Source organism: Leptidea sinapis, chromosome 18 (assembly GCF_905404315.1).
Source record: "Leptidea sinapis chromosome 18, ilLepSina1.1, whole genome shotgun sequence".
NCBI lineage: Eukaryota > Metazoa > Arthropoda > Insecta > Lepidoptera > Pieridae > Leptidea > Leptidea sinapis.
In genome coordinates, this window is record NC_066282.1 from 7,121,869 (window position 1) to 7,146,247 (window position 24,379).

Here is a 24,379-nt window from a genome sequence, read left to right on the forward strand (position 1 = left end):
AGGCGCCCGGTATGAAAAAAATATGGAGAGTAAAACCTACTCATCAAATGGCATAGTAACGTTTTGTGGTGCGCATAATTTCTCGCGCACCTTTCACTTTCTTGTATTTTGAAGATTTATTATATTATTGAAATTGATTTGTTAATATACTGTCAGAAAGTTAAGTGAAAATTCTATAAATTTTGGGAGAAAGTGGTGTAAATAATAGTGCCGGAAAATGTGATAAGCACATGGGTTTATCAGCTTCTGCTGTACGTATGTTTGTAACCGATTCCATTGGTCGTGATTTTGTTTAGTACCTGTTCAAAGACAATTCTTGAGGAGAAAACTCCAGTCGTGCGTCGGAGCTGACACAAACACTTTTTTTTAGCTTGCATCAACTGTTTAAAATACTTTATAACCTGATACGGTGAAGATTAAAAATCAGAAATCGATATGGTTGACAATTGTTTCTACGACTAATGAAATATAAACCATACTTATAGCTTTTTTGATGAATGTGACATCTGGTATCTTTGATGATACGTAATATATTGAAGCAGCCTTCACACTTTCTTACCTTCTTTTGGCAAGTGCTGTTGTGGTGGTATAATTGAAGTTTCTTCTCTGGTCGCATTAATGGAATGTGCTGGCCGTTGAGGAGGTACAGCAGCCACAGCTGGTGCAGGCGGCACTGCTTCCCCCCACCATCTGTCTGCTGGGTCATCTATGATAAAAGAAAAAATTAATGATTAAAATTTTAAAACTCATTTTAGATTCTTATCAATGGATATTTAATTTTTTTCAGTTATAAGTTCTTTAATCATTCAGATCAGAAATTCAAATTTATATATTGAAATTTGAAATCAAAAATCAGTATATTGCGTAATCATACTTTGTCTTCTTTGATTTTGGTGAAAATGTTTGTTTTTATTACTTACGTACTTACTACCTTTTGGTTCTAAACTTTAGTATTTTTTTTAAATTGTGTATAATATTAATTTAAACTACATTTTGCGATGTTTTATGAGCTTGAGATGTAATACTACTTCACATACTTTGAATAAAAAGTAATTTCACCGACTGTGAAGGGTAATGGTGTATGGTATTTATAAAACCGGGTAGGGTAACTAAGGGGTAGTATAGTGATATTTTATTTTAATCATCATCATGAATATTTAGAGTCCTAGTTCTGAAGTAATTTGACACGATATCCTGAAAATATATTTTTGTTGTTCGAAGAATCTAAATTTATCTAAAAATTTGTAATTACTTAAGCAACGGCCAGGCAGCACGGCGTGCGTATAATGTATATAAAATGTGTGTGTATGTAACTGTATTTGTATACAAAATATAAGGTTACTAGTAGTTGGAGGCTCCTTTGCACAGGATGCGGGCTAGATTATGGGTACCATAACGGCGCCTATTTCTGTCGTGAAGCAGTAATGTATAAACTTTACTGTGTTTCGGTCTGAAGAGCGCCGTAGCTAGTGAAATTACTGGGAATATGAAACTTAACATCTTATGTCTCCAGGTGACGAGCGCAATTGTAGTGCCGCTCAGAATTTTTGGATTTTTCAAGAATCCTGAGTGGCACTGCATTGTAATCGGCAGGGCGAATCAATTACCATCCGCTGAACGTCCTGCTCATTTACCTTTTTTTCATTAAAAAAAAAGTTTCCCATTGCATTCCCATTAAAAGTTTTTTTCTCAATATAATGTTATATATGAGAATAATCATTAACGGAGAGAGTTGTCATACTGAAACATGCAGAACAACCTGTCAGCCATTAAGATGGCATAGCGACATCCCATTCTGCACGGACGCACGCTTAGAAAGGGAAAATATTAGTAGGAATGTTATATAGCCAAGCCTTTATAAAAAAAATTACAACGGTGACTGTCAATAAATTGTCTGTACTTTTATGAAAATTTAATATAAGTTCACAAAAATCGTCACCTTTTTGCTCTTAATAGTGATTCTCATTATTATAACACTACAAATAATGGATTCTTTGTAACTAAATCTAGTAGGAATCATAAGATACATAATAGGTTTAAGGTTAAATGTATACACTTTTATAGTAAAGCCACTGTTCAGGCATTATCTATAAATAAATTTAAATGTTTTATAAAAAATGGCTCTGTCGTAAATCCTATTACTCCACAGCTGAATATCTAAGTGATTGGACAGCCTGGGACTAGATTATGGTTATTTTATAGCGATAGAAATGACTGTACAATATTATATATTTTTATTGAAAAAAGCGTAAAAAAGAATGCTGGGAGAGTTTCTAGCGCAACTTCTTCTCTCTCAGAGCGCCATTTATTTCCGAAGCGGTAGTAGTATCTAGTATATTAGATGACATCAAAAAGAATTCTAAAGGAATGAATTTTGAGAAAATAAATGTATTTTATGCCTTTTTACCTAAATTTAAGCCTGAAAACAGCAAGTTGCACAAGAAGAACAATCTTAAGAGCTCAAAGCAATTTTTGGTGTCATTAAAACGGCATAAAATCTTGCTCGACACAGTATTTTGTAAACAAAATACTCACCGCATAATCTTTACTTGACATCGCTAATAGCTAAGATGGTTTCCCGTGAAATTTCGTATTTTTGATCCTGTCTCCTTATCCATTTTAACAAACACGTAAACCACAGAACGTAACCAAACAAATCTCTCAAAAATAAAATTATTACAGGATTAAATCAATGTCCTATTATCTTGCATCTTAATAAATAGCTCTCTAATTCTCTTCCAGTGCTATATTCTTTTAGAAAATTTATAAATTAGATTATTATGAACACCTTTGTAAGTCATCAATTCGAAAGATTTTCGCAGCGTTCTTTTTAAATGGTTCATATTTTGCTAAATATTTCTCAATCTTAATACAAGGGCTTTCCTTTAAATAACTGAATATTATTAAATTATAATAACTTGACCAGAAATTCGTATTTCTGAATGATTTTATAATAAATAGTAGTAATAAAATGATAAGGATTAATATCGTATTTGTGTGAACAGCTTTTACATTATTGCTATATAATTGCCATTTATTTAAGTTTTAAAAGCTATATAGCATGTTATCCTTAAGAGATTTTTCTGTAGAACTATATAAGGTACACAATTCCACCATAAATCATTTTGTTATAATATCTCAAAGGGTTTAGACAACGTTTTCGTTGAAAGCTCTAAGACAGCTTAGTTTTTCCCAACACCTCCAACAAATATCGTTAATGTATATATGTGTTTATAAAAACTTAACAAATTATATACTTAAACCATCCTCAAGAACCGCGCTATACTTTGGTGGAAACAGTATGAAAATCAGTGTCGTACTTTTAGAGTTTATCGCGAACAGACAGACAGACAGACGCGGCGAATGACTTTGTTTTATAATATGTAGTGATTATTTGTACTTTCGACATGCTCTTTGACAAAATAACAAAAATACTCACAAGAAGTAGATTAAAATAACAACAATTCTTTTAAAGAACTATAACGAAGAACTTTGATAAATTGAAGGCGGGTGATGTATCCCCCTTTTTTCCATAAATATAAAGAAAAAACAAAGACAATGTTGAAATAAATATTACGATTTCCTGTTTATTTCCATTCGCAACTATTTCAGTTCATCTTTATTCTGTACAATACATTTCAAGATTATATTTTGCAATAACTATGTCTTTTGACGATGCTCTTTGATAGAGGTTGAAACATTCGGGGAGTTTCTTTCGCGTCAAAATGTTTTATCGTTGATGGGATTGCTCGACGTATACTGAGATAACACGAATCTGACCCGAGAGTGTTGTTACATAGTCAGGAGGTTTAATAATATAAACTATTTACATTCTTAGCAAAGTGGAAAAGTTTTCTCGATATATTTGATATATTTATTGAACTGTTCATTTCATTCCCACATTTAAATAAGATAGTTTAGTAAGCTTAGATGATAGATGAAGAATGGTCTCATGGTCATTTTTTATTTTATTTTTTGAATGATTGTAAGATATTTTTTATGGCAGAGGAGGAAAAACTAGCGTACGGGTAACCTGGTGCTAAGTGATCACTGCAACCCACATTTTCTCTGCAACACTAGACTCTGGAATAGAGGAGCATGGCCGTGCTCTTTGTTTGAAGGTACCCTCATCATGTATGTCGCATCATCCTGGAAACACCACGCAAGGAAGCTCATTTCATAGTCTTGCTATCGTGGAGTGGGAGGCTCCTTTGCCGGCTAGATTATGGGTACCACATCGGTGCCTATTTTTGCGTCGAGCAGTAATGTGTAAACATAATTGTGTTTCACTCTGAAGGGCGCCGTAGCTAGTGAAATTACTGGGAAAATAGGACTTAACACCTTACGTCTCAAGTTGACGAGCATAATTGTAGTGCCGCTCATCATTTTTGGGTTTTAAAAGAATCCTGAGTGGCACTGCATTATTATGGACAGGGCGTTTTAATTACTATTAGCTGAACGTTCTGTTCGTCTCGTCCATTATTTTCATAAAAAAAATAAAAAAGTTGAAAAATTTGAGAAGCTTACTGAAGAGGGACATCTGTGTAGTGAGGATTACATCCATGTTTGTGATATCTCGTGCGAAGACGGAATTTAGGAATCAGGTCATACAGCTCTTCGGAACACTTCCCGTGATTAAAATGCGGTAAAATACACACAATGAAGCGGTGTCCTTACGTAGTGTCAAGTGATCTAGCCGTTCACAGAGGACTGGATCTTCGCTAATTGAAGAAACTCTGCATTGCAGACTGGTATGGTTTGACCTCATACTGGATTATGTCAAAACAGACTTTTTAGGACTTAGATTTATTTCACACAAAAGGTTATAAAGTCGAATTTGTTTTACATTAAGTGCATCACTAAGTAACACGCTGATAGTCAGAAAATCAAACCAAATATCATCATCATCATCATCATCAAACGTATTTCGGCGATCTTGACCAGATCGTCGGTCCATCTTTTGTGTTCATCCTACCGCTGCGTCTTCCGCTACGTGGTCGCCATTCGAGAACTTTTCTGCCTCACCGGCCATCTGTCCGTCGAACTATGTGCCCTTTTCACTGCCACTTTAGTTTCGCAATCATTTAGGCTATATCGGTGACTTTAGCTCTCCTACGGATCTCCTCATTTCTGATTCGATCTTGCAAGGAAACTCCAAACATAGCCCTCTCCATTAACCTCTGAGCGACCACGAGTTTTCTCATCAGCTTAGAGAAAGCTCAAACGAATTATTCATTAATAATAATTACACGAAATATTCTGCTTATAACAGAACTGCTCAGAACTCAGAAAACTAGAAAACTCAAATAATATCTCGAAAGCTCCATTTAAAGTTAGTATTGCAATAAATAAAGCCATAAAAAACAGTTCAAAGCAATGATGCCAGTTAGTTCGTAATTTCTGTAAACTCATCCCCCGTATACCGTTATATGATAAAGTTTGTTATGGCCGCGACTGTACTACATTGCGGTTTTAGTGTTACACAAAGCTCTCATTATGAATGAAGAGAGAATTATATAGAACGATGGTGCCTCGATAGCGCTCGAGCCGTTTTGTTATCATTTTAATGAAATTTGTATATTATATGACAGCCATTTATAAGCACGTTTTATCTTGAATGGGTACAGTCATGAATAAAATTGCTAATGAAATCGCTTTTTTATATATTTTTAGTTTCAGCCTGGTTTCAAATGTTTAGAAGAAATTTGTTTCTGCACCTGTTTCAGCGGGTACAGAAGTTTATATGAATTCTGAGCGGCACTAAAACTGCGCTCGTCACCTTGAGACATAAGATGTTAAGTCTCATTTGCCCAGTCATTTCAATAGCTACGGCGCCCTTCAGACCGAAACACAGTAATGCATACACATTACTGCTTCACGGCAGAAATAGGCTCCGTTGTGGTATGCATTATCTAGCCAGCATCCTGTGCAAAGGAGCGTCCCACTTCAATTGAATTTCAAAAGTATTACTATTAAATCTTAGTTTCTGTTACAATGTTTGTTTTTGGCACTCAAAAACATTTGTAAGGCGTATAGTTATATCTCATATCTTGGCGAACAATCCGACGTCATTGATCACCTACGAACGATCTATTTTTCCTTTAAAATTTCAATTTAGACTTAAATTTACAGTGCACACTTAATGTCATCAACATTTGCGTTACGTCGATCGTTACAAACACATAGACATGTTTTTTTCTTTTGTAAGAGGATATCTGATGTCATGTTAAACATTCATACGACTCAACGAAATATGCACTACCTATAGTTATTTGCGTACTCTCCAGTATTGGTTCTAGTATGGAATGAATTTCAAGCTTTACAGCCATTTTTACACTTTTGGTTATAATTACTCTTTATAAGTACCCATTTTCAAAAAGACATTTAGATAAAAATACTCAAATTAAATCAAAATCACTTTATTCATGTAGGACACGGAAATGACACTTATGAATGTCAAAAAACAAATTTTTCATATTTAATTTACCGCTACTACATACAGGGTTGAGCTAATGAGATGAAGAATCAAGAAACCCATTGCCACTCTTTTAAATCAATACTTACATTTTAATCGTTCTACAAATCATTTCAGTTACAATATACTATGTAAAGTGATGCAACAAAAATATCCTTACGTCAAATAGTCAATGCCGTACACGAGTAAAATCAGAGAGTTAAATCAGTAGAATTGAAAAAGGTTGCTGATCTTGATGGCTTATCCGTTAAAATAATTCACTCCATAGCTGATTGTATTGCTCCATACTTGGTTGTCATATTTAACTTATGTGTTGACAATGGTGTGTTTCCTGATTTGATGAAACAGAGTAAAGTCATTCCATTATTCAAAGCCGGTAGTTCTTCTGACCCCACAAATTTTAGACCAATATCTATTCTACCGACGCTAAGTAAAATATTTGAAAAGCTTATTTTACAACAATTGCTTAATCATTTTTATCGTAACAATTTAATGAGCACTAAACAATTTGGTTTTTCAAGGGGTCGCTCAACAACAGATGCTGGTGTTGAGCTTATTCAGCAAATTTTTGAAGCCTGGGAAAATTGTCAGGATGCCGTTGGCATTTTCTGTGATTTATCCAAGGCATTTGACTGTGTTCATCATGAAACCTTAATCAGGAAACTACATCATTATGGTATCAAGGGAGAAGCACTTGGCCGTCTGAAGTCTTATTTGGGCAACAGGTTTCAGATGGTTGAAGTGAACAGTAAGAGGTCAGCTGGATCTCCCATTACCATGGGCGTTCCGCAGGGTTCGATTCTTGGGCCATTCCTATTCCTTGTATATATAAATGATTTACCATACTTTGTACAAAATAAACATGAGATAGTATTATTATTTTTGCAGATGATACTTCTTTACTTTTTAAACTACATAGATAGCATACTGCTTTTGATGACGTGCTATCTGTGCGACAATGCTATCTCCAAAGTAGTGGAATGGTTCACTACGAATAATCTCCTTCTTAATGAAAAAAAAAACCAAATGTATTAAACTTTCCCTGCCTAATGTTAGACAGGTTGACACAAATATTGTAGTAAAAGACGATGAGTTGAAACCTGTAGATACAACCGTATTTTTAGGGATTACCTGAATTTTAAAAAAGCTTAGTTCTGCAGCATACGCAGTTAAAAAAATTCGGCAACTTACGGATGAAAATACCGCGAGGTTGGTCTACTTCAGCTATTTTCATAGTCTGATGACATACGGTATTTTACTTTTGGGGACATGCTGCCGATGTTAACACCATTTTCACACTGCAGAAGCGAGCTATTCGTGCCATCTATAAATAAGGACCAAGAGTGTCACTAAGGGAAAAATTTAAGGAAATAAAAGTTTTGACTTTGACATCGCAATACATATATGAAAACCTTGTTTATGTAAAAAAAATATAAATTCGTTTAAAAAAATTAGTGACACTCATAATGTCAATACTAGAAATAGGGATAGGCTTGCTGTTCATGTAAGTCGACTCCAAAATGTCACAACTTCATTCAGAGGTCTGTGTATACGTTTTTATAATAAGGTCCCTATTGACATTCAGAACTTACCTTTAAATGAATATAAATCAGTGCTAAAGAAAAAGTTGTATACAAAAGGGTACTATAAAATATCTGAATATCTGGATCTAAGGAACCCTTGGGACTGAGCTGCTGGGCTGTTACATGTCTGTCTTAGTTTGATAAATGTCATTATATTATTATTATAATTTAAATATTAATATTGTTTCTGTTTTTTAATAAATTTTAATAATCATTATCATGAGTTATGTAATTTGAAACAAAATTGTAAGTAGAGGCATTTAGTAAGTATTGCATAATATATACATGAACTTGAATTGTTTCGTTATTCGGTAGATTTCTCGTGGCAAGTATCGTCATGCTCGCTTAAATGCCTCTGCTTGTGGTGGCGACGTGGGGCGGGTCGTTCCCTTCCCTAAAATATGGTCGAGGGAGGCGATGGCTGGTCCATGCGTCATGCTCGTGAACGGGTGCTACTCGTGGGGGCTGGATGATCTTGTTACCGGGAGGTCTGCTTGATGTGTTTTTTTTATTATTATTTCCTTTAAAGTTAAAGTTATTATATATTTTATTTTATGAAATGCTCACATAATGCCTCTATTTATTCACGGTATGTGTGGATTGATGCATCTACTATACTCAATAACTCTTGTGTTTATAAGTATTAATTTACTTTATTTTTCTTTTTTTGACTTATCATGTAAGCATTTCAGTTTTTGACTTTTGAGTATTTTTGTTGCGTCACTTTGCATATATTGTAATTGAAATGATTTGTAAAACAACCAAAATGTAAATTTTGACTTAAAAGAGTGGCAATGAGTTTCTTGCTACTTCTTCTCATTAGCTCAACCCTTTACGAAGTAGCGGTAAATTCAATAAGAAACAATATTTATATATATTTTTTGACATTCATAAGTGTCATTTTTGTGACCTACATGAATAAAGTGTTTTTGAATTTGAATTTGAATTTTGAGTAAGTCAAAACTATAAATGTAAATTAATACAAAACAAAAGTTGTTGAGTACAGTAGCTGCATCATCCACACACCATAAATAAATTAAGGTTTTTTGCAAGCATTTTATGAGCGATTATAAAAAAAATATAACTTTTAAGAATCTGTGGCAGAGCTTCTGGTAATTATAACTATAGGGTCTGTTTGTACTGACGGTGAGATTATTTACACTGTCAACTAACCGCTGTATTTCCATCTTTTTGTAGAGTTAAGTTTTATCATATTTCAAGCAAATAATTGGGATTTTTTATATATTTTTAGCTTATTTCCCCTCAAACTTGCGGCCACATGTCAATTGAGTAGAGGCATAACTCGATAGCACACCAGCATACTTTTTATAATTTCATAATTCATTATAATTTGATGAATTTTACATTATTTCAAATACAGTTTTTTAATTACAGACACTTTAGCTGCGCCGCACTTTTTTTTATGAAAATAAGGGACGATACAAGCGAGGCGTTCAGCTGATGGTAATTAATACACCCAGCCCATTAGAATGCAGTGTCGCTCAGGATTATTTAAAAACCCCAAAAATTATGAGCGGTTACACTACAATTGCGCTCGTCACCTTGAGACATAAGATGTTAAGTCTCATTTGCCCCGTAATTTCTACTAGCTTCAGCGCCCTTCAGACCAAAACACAATTATGTTTACAGTACTGCTTCACGGCAGAAATAGGCGCCGTCATAATCTTGCCGGCACCCTGCGCAAAGGAGCCTCCCATTGGTAAATGAATATGGTTATGAATTGGAACGGAAAGGAAAGGAAAAATAAAGTATAGACTTTATTTTTCCTTCATAGGATCATAGGATAATAAACATTGAAGTATAAATTAACAAGGCGTTATTTTTCATACTCTTATATCTTATGAATAATACAGAAGTCTCAAGATTTATAGAGTCACAGAGACAAGCCTTTGCCGCAGGAATTCTGTATTAGAATGGCTCGCGCAAGAATTTATGAATAATAGCTTTTAATTAAGTTGAAGAGAAGCTACTACTCCAACAAGGTTATATTAAGAATAGTCTTATTTGACGACCCATAAGCCAAATGGTTAGTGACCCTGACTACTGAGCTAGAGGTCCCCGGTACGAATCCCGATAAAATCATTTATATGAAGAATATGGTTGTTTGTTTCCGAGTCATGGATGTTTATATGTATTGTTGTCTTGAACCCATAGTACAGGCTATGCCTAGTTTGGGATAATTTGTGTAGGAGTGTGTCAGTATTATTTGTACATAATTCTGCGCTAATACTGCGAACAGTGCAAAAAATCATCTTGAAGTTTACAATTAATTATATTTCAAACGCACTAATCTAAGTGATAACTCCTGATGTTGCCTCGTGTAGTGAAACCCGTCGAATTGGTTGCAAAAGAGTTTTATTTCCCAACTAACCCGGTTGTTCAGTCGGGGGTTCAGAAGGACATTGAGTCTCTTATGAGTGTTCGACAGAAGACGCGTTTAACCCCTAACTCAAGGCCATGCGGGTACATGCATGCATTCTGTACGTAGACTAACAAATAACTTAGTGGTATTTACCATCAAAATAACTTATTCTAATATTAAAAAGTGGAAAGATTTTATATTTTTATTTGCTATGAATGAATATATATTGAATAATTTTTTTTCTCATATTTCAAAAATTACATGAATTGAATGTATATGCACCAAAAATAGATTCCAGAAAAGTAATTTTATGTCAACAAACACCATTAGCAGTGTTTCTTTTAGTTCTTGTGCAATCATCGCATCCAGTGGGAGGCTATTTCCGTCGCAGTGTTATTGTAACTGTAACTCTAACCAGTGGGAGGCTCCTTTGTACAGGACGCAGGCTAGATTATATGTACCACAACGGTGCGTATTTCTGCCGTGGAGTGATGTGTAAACATCTTATGTCTCAAGGTGACGAGTGAAATTGTAGTGCCGCTCAGATTTATGAGTTTTTCAAGAATCCTGAGCGGCACTGCATTGTAATGGGTAGGGCGTATCAATTACCATCAGCTGAACATCCTGCTCATCCCGTCCCTTATTTTTATAGAAAAAAAAATCAAATACACATGGATGGAGCCACAACCTGAGAGCTTAACAAGTCATACCTAAATTATGGTAGATACGTCATTCGGACGGTTGGCTCAGTTGGTAAGAGCGCTCGGACGGAACCCGAAAGGCGCGGTTTCAAGTCCCACATCATCCATGAATCTTAATAATAATAAAATTATATAAAGGAACACTCACCAATATCTTCGTGCTCAAGATCAGGCACCACGTGGGCTACCTCGTCTTCTTCAGGAGCACTCTCGTACCTCTCCTTCAACACTGTCTGCGGCACTACAAACAATATTAAACTTTACTGTAGAGGAGTAAGAATCAAACTTAGTTGTTTATCAATAACAAAATGCTCAAGTTACTTTAATTTTAGAATGAGGGTGATACTACTGTAAGGAGCTTACTACAGATACCGTTAAAAGCTTTTTATTTTTACAGCAGTTAGTAAAGTGCAGTGGTACGTGATATAGTATCTATGACGATAGTACACTATGTATTGAATCAATGAAACCCTTAAATTTGTCTCCTTACGTGGTGCAATGCAGACCCGTATTTAAAAAATATAACCTATTAACAATTGTTGAATTATACATATTTGAGTGCTGTGTGTTTGTTCGGAATTTTTTTTGCGAATTTAGTAAATATAAAAACACTTCTCTTTTTCTATCTAGGACACCACAAAACTACAAGTACCTTGCTGTAGAACTACATTGTTTCATAGAAACTGTTTTTGTACTCGTATGTGTATAAAAATCTATAAAGAAAGGTATACCCCGAAGATAATAAGAGAGGTATCGTCAAAAAGGAATTTCACATCAAAATTGAAAATATATTTTTTTATAATAATATTTTTTTTAAACCTTAGTTAAAGTCAAATAAACTTTATTCAATTACAGATAATTGACGACCCATATAGACCAGTGGTTAGTGATCCTGCCAGCCGCTCAGGACTATTGAAAACCCATAAATTCTGTGCGGCACTACAACTGCGCACGTCACCTTGAGACATAAGATGTCAAGTCTCAATTGCTCAGTAATTGAGAATAACTACTGCGCCTTTCAAACCATAACACAGTAATGGTTACACATTACTGCTTCACTGCAGAAATAGGCACCGTTATGGTACCCATAGTCTAGCCGGCATCCGTTGCAAAGGACACAAGTTACAATTACAGTTAATAACACGCGTTTTAATCCCTTAAAAAGTGTTCTATTTAATTGTTTAACACTCACGTTAACCAAAGAAAATACTTTGTTCAAATACAGTTAATCGATATTCCAAATGTATTTTAATAAAGAAAATTGATATTTAATGTGAAACTAAACTTAATAACATTTATAGGAGTGGAAAGTTTACATACAAAAGAATAAGTGGCATCTCAATAGCTATCCTATTCTTGTTATATATTGACATATGTAACAATGCTACAACTGCTAAGGTCATTGATATCTTCCGAACTCAGAATACATAAAAATATCTTAGAATTAGATAAAAAGTGCCTACTTAAATAGTTAGTATCAAAGTTTGAATGTTTTGGATTAAAAAGAATTCCATTCCTAACTCCACTGCTTACCAACTTAAAACCAAGACAATTCGATTCAAATCATATAAAAGTCCTTCTACAGATCTAAAAATAATTTTACAAAACACTGTATTAAAAAAGTTTAATCATCCAATCTTCTCAGTTAATACAAAGATCGCACCCACCCACCTTAGAAAACGCATATCAAATACATTATTTGTTTTCTAATGCAATGCCGTACTTTTTCTTTTAAACAGTAGAGGGTGAGACGAGCAGGATGTAATGCCGATGCTGTCCATTGGAATACAGTGCCGCTTGGGATTCTTGAAAAACCAAATAATTCTGAGCAGCACTACAATTGTGCTCGTCACCTTGAAGCATAAAATGTTAAGTCTCATTTGCCCAGTAATTTCACTAGCTACGGCGCCCTTCAGGCCGAAACACAGTAATGCTTACGCATTAATTAATTATTAATATAGCCGGCATCCTGTGCAAGGGAGCCTGCCACTGGTAAATACGTACCCCATATACTATAATTAATAATCTTAATTCGTTTATGCTTTATTTCAAATCAAGCACAGCACTAACACAAAAACCGCATTGTCAGCGTATGATGCCTATGCATTTTCGTCGCTTGAGTTTTGAATTCTTTGAGGCAATAGCGTTATAAATATCTTGTATGTTGTATTACTGAATTAATAAAAGACAGGAATATAATTTAACGGTTAAAATATTATTTTCATTTGTACACAGATATTTAGTATAATTGTATGACATTTATATTTACGTTTTCTGATTACAAATCTATAGTATTCAATTTTAGATTTCCTCTTTTTTAAAGATACTAAGTGATTAGACGCTCAGTTGATGGTAATTGATACACCCTGGCCATGCCGCTCAGATTTTTTTAAAAACTTACCATAACCTCTTACTACATAATATTACTATCGAAACATATTTAGTCTTAACACTTATTGTAAATATTTGTAAAGTGTAGGTCCTCACCGACTTAAAGATAAACAGACGGAGGAACATTTATATAATGCTAGCTGACCCAGCAAACGTTGTATTGACATATAAATTAATACAAAAAATTCGATAAATAACATTCTTGGGGTATAAAAATTGATTACAACCGATTCTCAGACCTACCAAATATTATATCGTAAATCTATCGTAGTACAATAATTATTATATTCAATTGCCATCTTGCAACCCTATCGCGGATATGTGGATGCAACAGAATAACATAAAAATCGCAATACAAAAATAGGTGTAGATCGTAGACGAGTGAAAATTTTAACCTACTTATATGTTTTTTTAATGTTGAATCATAATAAAATAAAAATAACATTTTTTGACAAAATATAAAAAGAAATATTTAGGGGTGGGTCACCCTTATCATTTAGGGTTATTAAAACTCGATGTTGGCTGATACTCACCTACCTACCCGACATGCACACCAAATTTCATACAAATCGGTTACGTCGTTTCGGAGGAGTTTGGCAACAAACACCGCGACACGAGAATTTTATATATAAGATTTTAAAAGCACAAAATCAAATAAATACTAACATTATAATTTATCATCACTAGCTATGTGAATATTTCTCTTAAAATTGATGCGTGATTGAGAATACATAGAGCATTATATGTGTCATTAATAAAAACAAGTTATTATTAAATATTTGACAACTTACAAAAGCAACATAAATCTATGTTTAATTTCTTGTGTCTTTATTCCGATTTTGACGACCCCTATAGCTCAGTGGTCAGTGACCCTGCCTACTGACTTAACCCGGGAGGGTAGGTGCAATAATTTATATTATGAATATGAATGTTTGTTTCCGAGTCCTGTACGAGTATGCTTATATGTATTTATGTATGTTTAAGTAAGTATATTTTTTTCAATATATCGCTGTCTTGTTCCCATAGTACAGGCTATGCCTAGTTTGGTGCAAGATAATTTGTGTAAGAGTGTGTCAATATTATTATTTTTATTATTTCTTGTCCTACAATACTGTAATAAACGATTTCAAAAAGTTCGTATAAATACAATTGCAAGATTTTACCTATACAAAACAAATACTTGTAATTTAAATGAAAGCTTGGAAAAATAGAGGAAGCCTTGAGATCAACACCTTTATGAAAATAGAGCAAGTTAAAGAATAATCCTCGAAATACGAACGGATTTCTCAAGACGTATTCGCCGTTAAGTGCACTTCAGTAGCCATCCAAGATTACTTCCACTCGAGAAAACTTTCTAGAAACAGGATGTAATATGATTGGATATTATTTATAATACAGACAGTGGAGTCAATAGTTGCAATAATAGGGTTCCCTTCATTACCCACCCTCAAAACTATATAATATTTTTTATGACAATAAGGGACGAGACGAGCCCTGCCCATTACAATCCAGTGCCGGTCAGGATTCTTGAAAAACCCAAAAATTCTGAGCGGCACTACGATTCCGCTCGTCAACTTGAGACATAACATGTTAAGTCTCATTTGCCCAGTTATTTTACTAGCTACGGCGCTCTTTGGATTAAAACACAGTTATGTTTATACATTACTGCTTCACGGAAGAAATAGACACCGTTGTGGTACCATAATCTAGCCGGTATCCAGTGCGAAGGAGCCTCCCACTGGTTATAGTTTTATAAGTCCTCTAAACATAATTAATTATTATAATTAGCATGTTCCCAAGTAAGATAAAATAATATATCTGCAAAAATCATCTCAAGATCCATCGTCTAATTGTTTGTGAAACCCAGAAAAAGTATAAAATTAATAATATTTCCGACATTACATGGACATCCCAAGTATTTTTATACTGCGGTATAAATCTAATATAATATAAATCATTTCTCCTGACTGGTTGGCTAATAATCAACGCAGATCCAGAACTGAGTTCTGTATGACGTCAGTGAGGACTAAGAAGGGATTTCCGAAAATTTCACCTTTAAGAGAATTAAAAGGATTGATAGTTGCAGTTCTACAATTTTCAAATTGAAAAAAAAAAACATTTTATTCCTGATATTGTGTAGACATAGATGTATATATATTTAAAACCCTAGGAGGTGAAGTAGATAAGTTGAAAGTTAAGACGGGACGAGTAAATTATAAATAAGACTAGCGAACACCCAAAATAAAAAAAAAAAAACGAAACATAATTAAGTCCCCTCATTCTTAGTAAAACATAAAGTTATAAGTACAAGAGGGTGCTTCTTCTAATAACTTACAACACGAAGCCACTTAACCGCGACCCTTACCCTCAACTTTATTCAAAGTCCTAAAGTCCATTCTTACCTGTTGGCATGTTCAGCCATTTACCCGAGAGTTATAGTTTACTTGTTCTCGGAAACAGCTGTCAAAACATAATGTAATTACAATTTTTATGTACATCTTCTGTTCATTTAAATATTTCTTTATATGAAAATTCCAAGTAATGGCACAGACACACTAAACCACAGCGGAGCCTTTGTAATTGCAAGCATTTTGTTATTTTTAAGTGATATGCCTCACTTGTTTACTACTTAATCCCAGTATGTAAAAAATTGTACAAAAATTTATGGACCATTCGTTATTCAAACTCGCGTCCCTCGGGTCCAGCATGCCGCATCGTCCGCTTGACGGTTAGCTTATTTAGTAAAGGTGCGTACAGACTAGTGATACGTGACATGAAATGTATCATTCTACCTCTCATTGCATGTTCAATCCAAGCGTAGACGCGTAGTGCGCTCATACCGTGCATTCACGACGAACCTCCCGCGTACATTTTTCCCTTAATTTTGCCATTCAGCAGCAATGCGCCACTTTGTGTTCGTTCGAAAAACCGACAAATCACGAGTTGCTATGCGCATGCATTGTAATATTCGTAGCATGCGCCTGAAATTAACATTTTGCGCACTCAAGACGTCTAAACTATGAGAAATGGTTATAAACATTTCATGATACATTGCAGCGATGTGTATACATTTTATGTTACGTTTCACCAATCTGTACGCACCATAAGAGCTCTGATACGTAACCCGAGAGGCGTTTTTTCGGATCCCGCATCGTTTATAAATTTTGGTACAAATCCAATTTGTATATTACTAGCATTATTGTGTTTCGGGTTGAACTAGCTAGTGAAATTACTAGGCTAATAAAACTTAACGTCTTTTGCTTCAAAATAACAAACGCTATTGCGATTGTAGTCAGAAATCAGAATATTGGGTTACAATTTTAGGGTCCTGTGTGGCACTGCATTGTTATACGCAGGGTGTATCACTTACATCAGGGAAATACGTATTGTTCATCTAGCCACTTTTTTTTATAAATAAATTAAATATTACACAAAAAAGTTTTCTTCCATTTATATTTGAAATTTTTATTATAAACTTAGCTAATGTAACAGTAATTGAATATAGAAAAATTTACTCATCATAACATCTTTTGGTAATATAATGACTGTTTAATAATAAAATTATATTATTGTGTTTTTTTAGATTTATTGTCTGATTGTCTTTCTATAAGAAAAGCCGCTAACTGATTTTAAAGTATATATTTTCCTGGTGTGCGCGTTAGGGTTAAGCTAACATTTAGTTTAATAAATAAACATTTCAATTTGTTAGAATCGGTTACAGTCTCAACAACCTGGATCGACAGCCTTACAAATAAACTTGCTATAAATTTATACCTGAGAATAAACCAGCTATATGCAAAATAATGACTATATGGGTGACAACGCTGTCAATACATTGATAATTCTGAAGTTTTCCGATATTAGGCAGCCTTGCAGACAAAGCGGGAAACGTTATACGTCCGAATAAACCAATCATAAGCAAAAAGTCTATTTGTATAATAAACTTAATTTGTAAGGACATACTATTATTAAATAAAGATAATTTCTTGAGTTAATCAGTCTGTCACCTATCAGATTATTTATTTTTAACTGATAAATAAAAGCATCAGAATCCAATTAAGGGACAAATAAATAATATCTTGCTCTATAATTGCAGAAGACAAGGCTTAAGAAGACAGAGTATGTTCGCGTAATTGGAACGGATATTGCTAGCTAGAGTTCTCGTGCACTTTCAAGATAGATAAATTTCATTCACGTTTTTTATAGATATAACAACTGTGTTGTGTGCAAAAATAAAACTAACTAATTATGTTATTATTAAGAAATAGCTCCTTTGTCATACGATATAGTTTTAGTGTCGTAATTTTCATGGCAAATTTTTCATCAGCGCGTGTATAAATAAGTAGTTTCCTATAGTTCTTTTTCAAGTTCTTATTTCTGTAAATTATGATAATAATATTGACACATTTTTGACTTGTCCCAAACTAGCTACAACTACATACCCTGTACTGTGAGTGCAAGACAACGAAATTTTCTGTGAAATTATGAGACGAGACGAGCAGGACATTCAGCTAATGGTAATTGATACGCCCTGCCTATAACAATGCAGCGTCGCTCAGGATTCATGAAAACCCCAAAACCTCTGAGAACTGCGCCCGTCACGTTGAGACATAAGATATTAAGTCTCATTTGCCCAGTAATTTCAGAAGCTACGGCGCCCTTTGGACCAAAATACAGATACAACATACAAATATTATAGAGATACCAGTGGGAGGCTCCTTTGCACAGGAAGCCGGCCAGATTATGGGTACCACATCGACGCCTATTTCTGCCGTGAAGCAGTAATGTGTAAACATTACTGTGTTTCGGTCTGAAGGGCGCCGTGGCTAGTGTAATTACTGGGCAAATGAGACGGGCAGTGCGTATCAATTACTATCAGCTGAACGTCCTGCTCGTCTCATCCCTTATAAAAATATCTGTTAGGCGTCCGTTGGTGTATCGTAACTCAATTTTGCGTGGATTGTTACCTTTAATCTATGGTTCTATTTCTTACTATAAAATTACCAAATATAGTAATAAAATATAGAGGCATCTTTTATTATTTTTTATTACGGCAACTAAAAATGCTTGAGTGCATGGCTGCTTGACACTCAATGGCATCTTTCAAATTTTGTAGCATACGCTTCGTGTTATTTTACATTGAAATAAATAAAATACAAAATACTTACTGATGATAATATGTGATCCCAGTGTCTTTTTTATTTCTACTAGTATGATTTTTACAAAGTTTTACAGGAATTTTAGTTTCACTTATTAGCAAAGTTTAACAGAACATTTGGCACGTCGACATCACACATTGTTCGAGACTGGCTCGAGTACGCCCACTTGGGCGTAGTCTAAGTTGCCGCACTTACGCCTGAGGTATAGTATATAGTTGTTGAGCAGCGGAGACCAATCCTTAATCTAAGAAAACAACGATATTAGCTACTGTAATTTATTATCTAAAAGAGAGCACAGTTCTGTCATAACTCCTTATTATTAACGTTTTGAAGAACCTTTAATAAAGAATAACTATTAGATTGCAATAGCTTCTATGTTATTAGAGCAAGCTTAAATATAATCCTTCAACCAAGATTTATCAAGATGTATATATAAAGTGCTGTTCAGTAGCCATTCAACAATCCTTTCATCCGAGGAAATAGTTTGGAAATAAGATGAAGCGGTGTAAAGGTTAGATATATGCGATTGATTCATACCATTTTACTTTAAGCATATCTTAAACATTAACATTTTTGACGTATAAATCACCACGTATGCACGTTAAGCATAAAATAAACTCCTTTTTTAAGAAAAATACTTTTTACACCCTTTAAATTACCACTAATAATAATAGAAGTAATTTTAATACACAATAATTTACCATTGCAAGAAGGTGACAACCATGTGGTAACTTAAAAGAAACAGATAATAATTATATTTTATATTTATGAGACGTGCAGGATGTTCAGATGATGCTAATTGATACTATCTGCCCATTACAATGAAGTCCCGCTCAGGATTCTTGAAAAACCCAAAAATTCTAAGCAGCACTACAATTGCGCTCGTAACCTTGAGACATAAGATGTAAAGTTTCATTTGCCGAGTAATTTCATCATTACTGCTTCACGGCCGAAAAAGGCGTACCCATAATCTAGCCGGCCTGTGCTAAGGAGCCTCCGACTGGTGGATCATAGAAAAGAACATTTCAAATATATATAGTATTTAATGGACTATGCAATTCAATCAAAATTTCATGTGAGATTTTAAGCAAAAATTAATACACATATTATAACATCAGCATATTTTATAGAGTTCAGACCACAAGTAACAATAAACGAAAAAAAGCGGCCAAGGGCGAGTTGATCTCGCCCATGAAGGGTTCCTTAGCAGCAAGTAACATAATATAAAAGTTATATAGAAAGGAAAATAATATTAAATTATTTAAATGGAAAAGGCAAAAAATCTTTGCTCAAAATCATACAGTGCAAATGAACTCTCATCATTTATACGTATTAAAAAATACTGCGTTTTATCATTCTCTTATTTTGTAAGTTACAGAGGTGGGGGGACATATTATATTTTACCACTTTGGAAGTGTCTCTCGCGCAAAGTATGCAGTTTAGAAAAAAAATTATCATTTTTAAAGACCTATCCATAGATGGGTATGTATGGGTTTCATCAAAAAAAAAATTTTTTTAGTTTCAGTTCTAAGTATTAGGGAACCCCTAAAAGTTACTTTTAAGTTTACTAAAAGTTACTTTTTGCAGTTCATAGAATAACATCTACTTACCCAGTTCAAAAGTATAATTTTTATTGTTTTGAAAAAAAGTGGTTGTGTGTGTGTGTCTGTCTGTATGCCATACACGGACAGTCAGACAGACATGACGAATCTATAAGATTTCCGTTTTTTGGCATTTGGAAACGGAAATCAAAAAAGAAACAAAATGCTGATACTTTCTTTTATATTTCTTATTATCAGGAGTATCACTCGTAAACATCCGGGTATCCAAACCCGAGACAACAAAAAAGGCAACTGAGAAATGAACAAACTTTTTGACTGATCGTATTGGAATTCTCAAACTGAAATTGGAAACTGTTAACGATATTTTTTGTCGAAGACATACGAGTGCTCTGATGTCATAGACAAAATATATCCTGTTCTGGAATTATACTCTGTGCTCACTATATCACTGTTTATTCTGTTTTATTTTTTTAAGAATACGTTTACAATATTTCTCTTATACACAGTTTAGTTATAGCATGCCGTTTGAATAGCAGCGAAAGGCTCCTTTGCACAGGAAGCCGTTTAGATTATGGGTACCACAACGGCGTCTATTACTGCCGTGAAGAACTAATGTGTACACATTATTGTGTTTCGGTCTGAAGGGTATGTAGTGAATTTACTGGGTAAATGAGACTTAACATCTTTTATCTCAAGGTGACGAGCGCAACTGTAGTGCCGCTCAGACTTATAATGTTTTTTTAAAAATCCTGAGCTGCATTTCATTAAAATGTGCAGGGCGTATCAATTACCATCAGCTGAATGTCCTGCTCGTCTCGTCCCTTATTGCCATAAAAAAAAACATTTTTAGATAGATGCAAAAATTATTGGTTTTACGTAAACGGAGCTTTTATTGTGATATTAACGGAGCAAAATTCAACTGATTAATTATCTAAATTACAGCTTCTATTAATTTAGTAGATGTCAAAGGTGATGGTGACCACGTGTCTATTCATGGCCGTTAATGGCTGATAAAAAAACTTATACTATGTACATTTCGATCAAAGCCTTGAGTTCCATGTGCCTTCAGAAAATACTTGTAAATAGAATACTATTCTGTATTACAAATGCGACAGTTAATGTATTATTTCCGACTCCATATTTGTTTTTAAACTTTTGTAACTCGAATTATAATTTTATTAAATTAAACTGTGAGACGCGTCAACCTCAATTCACTTTTGATATTTCGATTGTGTTTCTTTTTGTAATTATTTTATTTATCTTAGCAATTTTATCTTAATTTGCGTGCGACAAGTAAACTTTTCACACTCAAACAACAGTTTCATTAAGCAAACAAAATCACGCGTATTTTTAAAATGGGCAAGCGGCTCTTTTTCAACCGCAACAGCGAGCGCGAAGATACTTTTCCCACATGAGTAATACAATATACTATATCCGTATGTATTTTACTCATATACCTTTGTTCGCATTTCATACTGACCCATCTTCTTATATTAAAATCATTATCATATAAATACAATCCTGTGTAGACATCAAATTACCAAAATTTGTGTCGAATTATTGCTTTTTAGTCGCTTCGTAAACATTTGCCGAAAGTTTTTGTTTATTCAATATCTTAATGTTTCAGGTGACGAAATTTGGTGTAAATATGAGCTCTCTTTTGCGATATTTCTGGGACGATACATGGGTACCATAAAAAAACGCGTACACCTTCCTCAAAGGCCGACAACGTACCAGAGGAATCTCTGGTGTTAAAAGAGCATGTGGGTGTGAGAAATGAAATGAGCATAAGATCAATAGCAGATTCACAGATAATACATAAAATGTTGATATGGGTAAGTAAAATAAGATTATAATTTAATAAGATTATGATTATTGTAGATAAATAATTTTAATATAAAGATATTTGAATTATATTTTTGTTTATTCTTATGTTATTTGTTTTCTATAATATTCCTTGATTTTATGCGAATATATGCAAAAAAACAAATGAAATTCATTCATTCATTTATACACAAAATAATAATAATTTTAAAGAAGTTTTACCTAAAATAATTACAGAAATAGCGCAAACATTCTTGCGTTAAAAAATGTTCTATTATATCTCAATTCAAAAATTGCAAAGAGTTAGGTATAAATTTCGAAAGAATGTGTATTACTTCAGAAGCCAATTACGGTAACAGATATTCAACTGTTCCCGGCTTTCTTGGCAGTATTGTGCGAAAAACAGGATAATTGTTTCTAGCTAGTGTTACCAAGCACTTAGTGTAGGATATGTTTCATTCACATAACAACATAATATAACGCTTCTCTCTGCAAGCAAAATAATTCGTTATTTTGAAATAAATGAAGTAACTGACGCAATCAGTTAAAAACAATTTTCTTTTTCAACGCAAATACCAACATCATTGAGACCTACAAAAGCAATTCTAAATGTAATCTGATGACAGGCACGCAAAGCGCCGAACATTATTACTCCATTGGTAAAATTACCACTGAGTCAATTATAGAACAGCTATTCATCAATAAATCTTCTTTATTATTAGAACGCTCTTTTGAAAGAAAAGAGCAAGCGATTTGATTTTTAAAGTGAAACATTTATTACATCGTCTCAAACTTTTTAGTCTGTGTGTTGCATGGCGCGTGACGGTTGTGCCTATAGTTCGTAGCAGCTGACCGTGTCGTGTATAGTATATATTATAATTTTTAGTTAAATGACTATAATGTGAAAAACTTTTACCGTGGTTTCATAAAATCACACAATCCTTTTTTTAGATTTGGTTTATAGACTAGACATCATGTCATAAACTGTCTTTTTCAAATAATGCATTTTGGGGACACAAGTAAATTAAGTCCATTCAGTTTAATATTTTTAATAAAAAAGTTTGAATAAAGAAAAAATATTTAGACACGATGACGCTCTTAACCACAACGCAACGGTACACAATAATTACTTTAAGGATTTTTGCCTGCATTTTTGTATTGTTAAAATTATTTTGTTCTTAGACTTGTTTATGCCAACGTCCTTGCCACTGTTATTGCAAATAGCTTTCAATGATGGTATACATCATAGAAGTCTAAATAAGGACATTCCACCTCACAGATGACTTACAGGTGACCAACTTTTTTTCATCTTCATTCATCATCAGCCGGAAGATGTCCACTGCTGGACAAAGGCCTCCCCCAAATTTCCAATTTCCATGACGATCGGTCCTGCGCTGCCCTCATCCAACGTATTCCGGCCATCTTCACCAGATTGTCGGTCCATCTTGGGGGGCCCTACAAACACTGCGTCTTCCGGTACGTAGTCGCCATTCGAGGACTTAACTTCTCCAACGGCCATCTGTCCGTCGAACTATTTTTATATTACAGTTTCACAATCATTTGGACTATGTCGGTAACTTTGGTTCTCCTATGGATCTCCTCATTTCTGATATAAGTATTGATCTCAAAACAACAAGTAAATATGATGTATTTCAGTATATCTTAATTCCGAAACACTTCTGCAACTAAAAGACTACATTAATTTAATAGAAACTTCTGATTTTAAATGAGATATATTATGCTGATCATTTTTCATTAAGAGAATTTAAGTAATTTTGCAATCCATTGCTGCACAAGACCATAAATAACCGGAGCATTGCAAGAATACGTAGCAATATAATACATGTTTATATAGGTGAATATAACATATCTGTTAACTTCTTATCAAGTTTAAAATGGTAAAGATTTATTTTCTTATTGCAAACCAACACAAAGAACATCTTTTCTTCTACCACCCCTTTTCGTATTACTAACGAAATGAAAGTGTTTCTTGGTTTAAGCAATTCTAAAACCCTGGTACTCAACTGGCCGAGAACGTCTGATTTACGTCATCTTGACTGTAAATTCAACATCAGATAATTTATTTTACGTTAACAATTTTCGTCTTAAAATAGCATACTCAACAAATTCAACAACATGTTAATTCCTGATGAAGCTTCTAAAATATGAGCGATTGCTCATTCTATTTGGATTGACGCCTTAACAAATCTATCTAAAGTATGCACATAAAACATATTAATTGCTTGATGACTTATATGTTAATAAAAATCTAAATTAAAAGTAATTCACAAACACACACAC

At 33.9% G+C, this 24,379-nt stretch overlaps 1 protein-coding gene across 1 annotated transcript in view; it reads right to left on the bottom strand.

Moving 5' to 3' along the window:
- Nucleotides 1-545: 545 nt before the first annotated feature.
- The window catches only part of LOC126969335 (protein eva-1 homolog C-like), a 643,451-nt gene continuing 619,617 nt past the window's right edge, over nt 546-24,379 (bottom strand). Inside the window, exon 8 of the mRNA XM_050814691.1 lies at nt 546-706. Coding sequence (XP_050670648.1) covers nt 546-706 — 161 coding nt within the window. The remainder of the gene's footprint in view (nt 707-24,379) is intronic.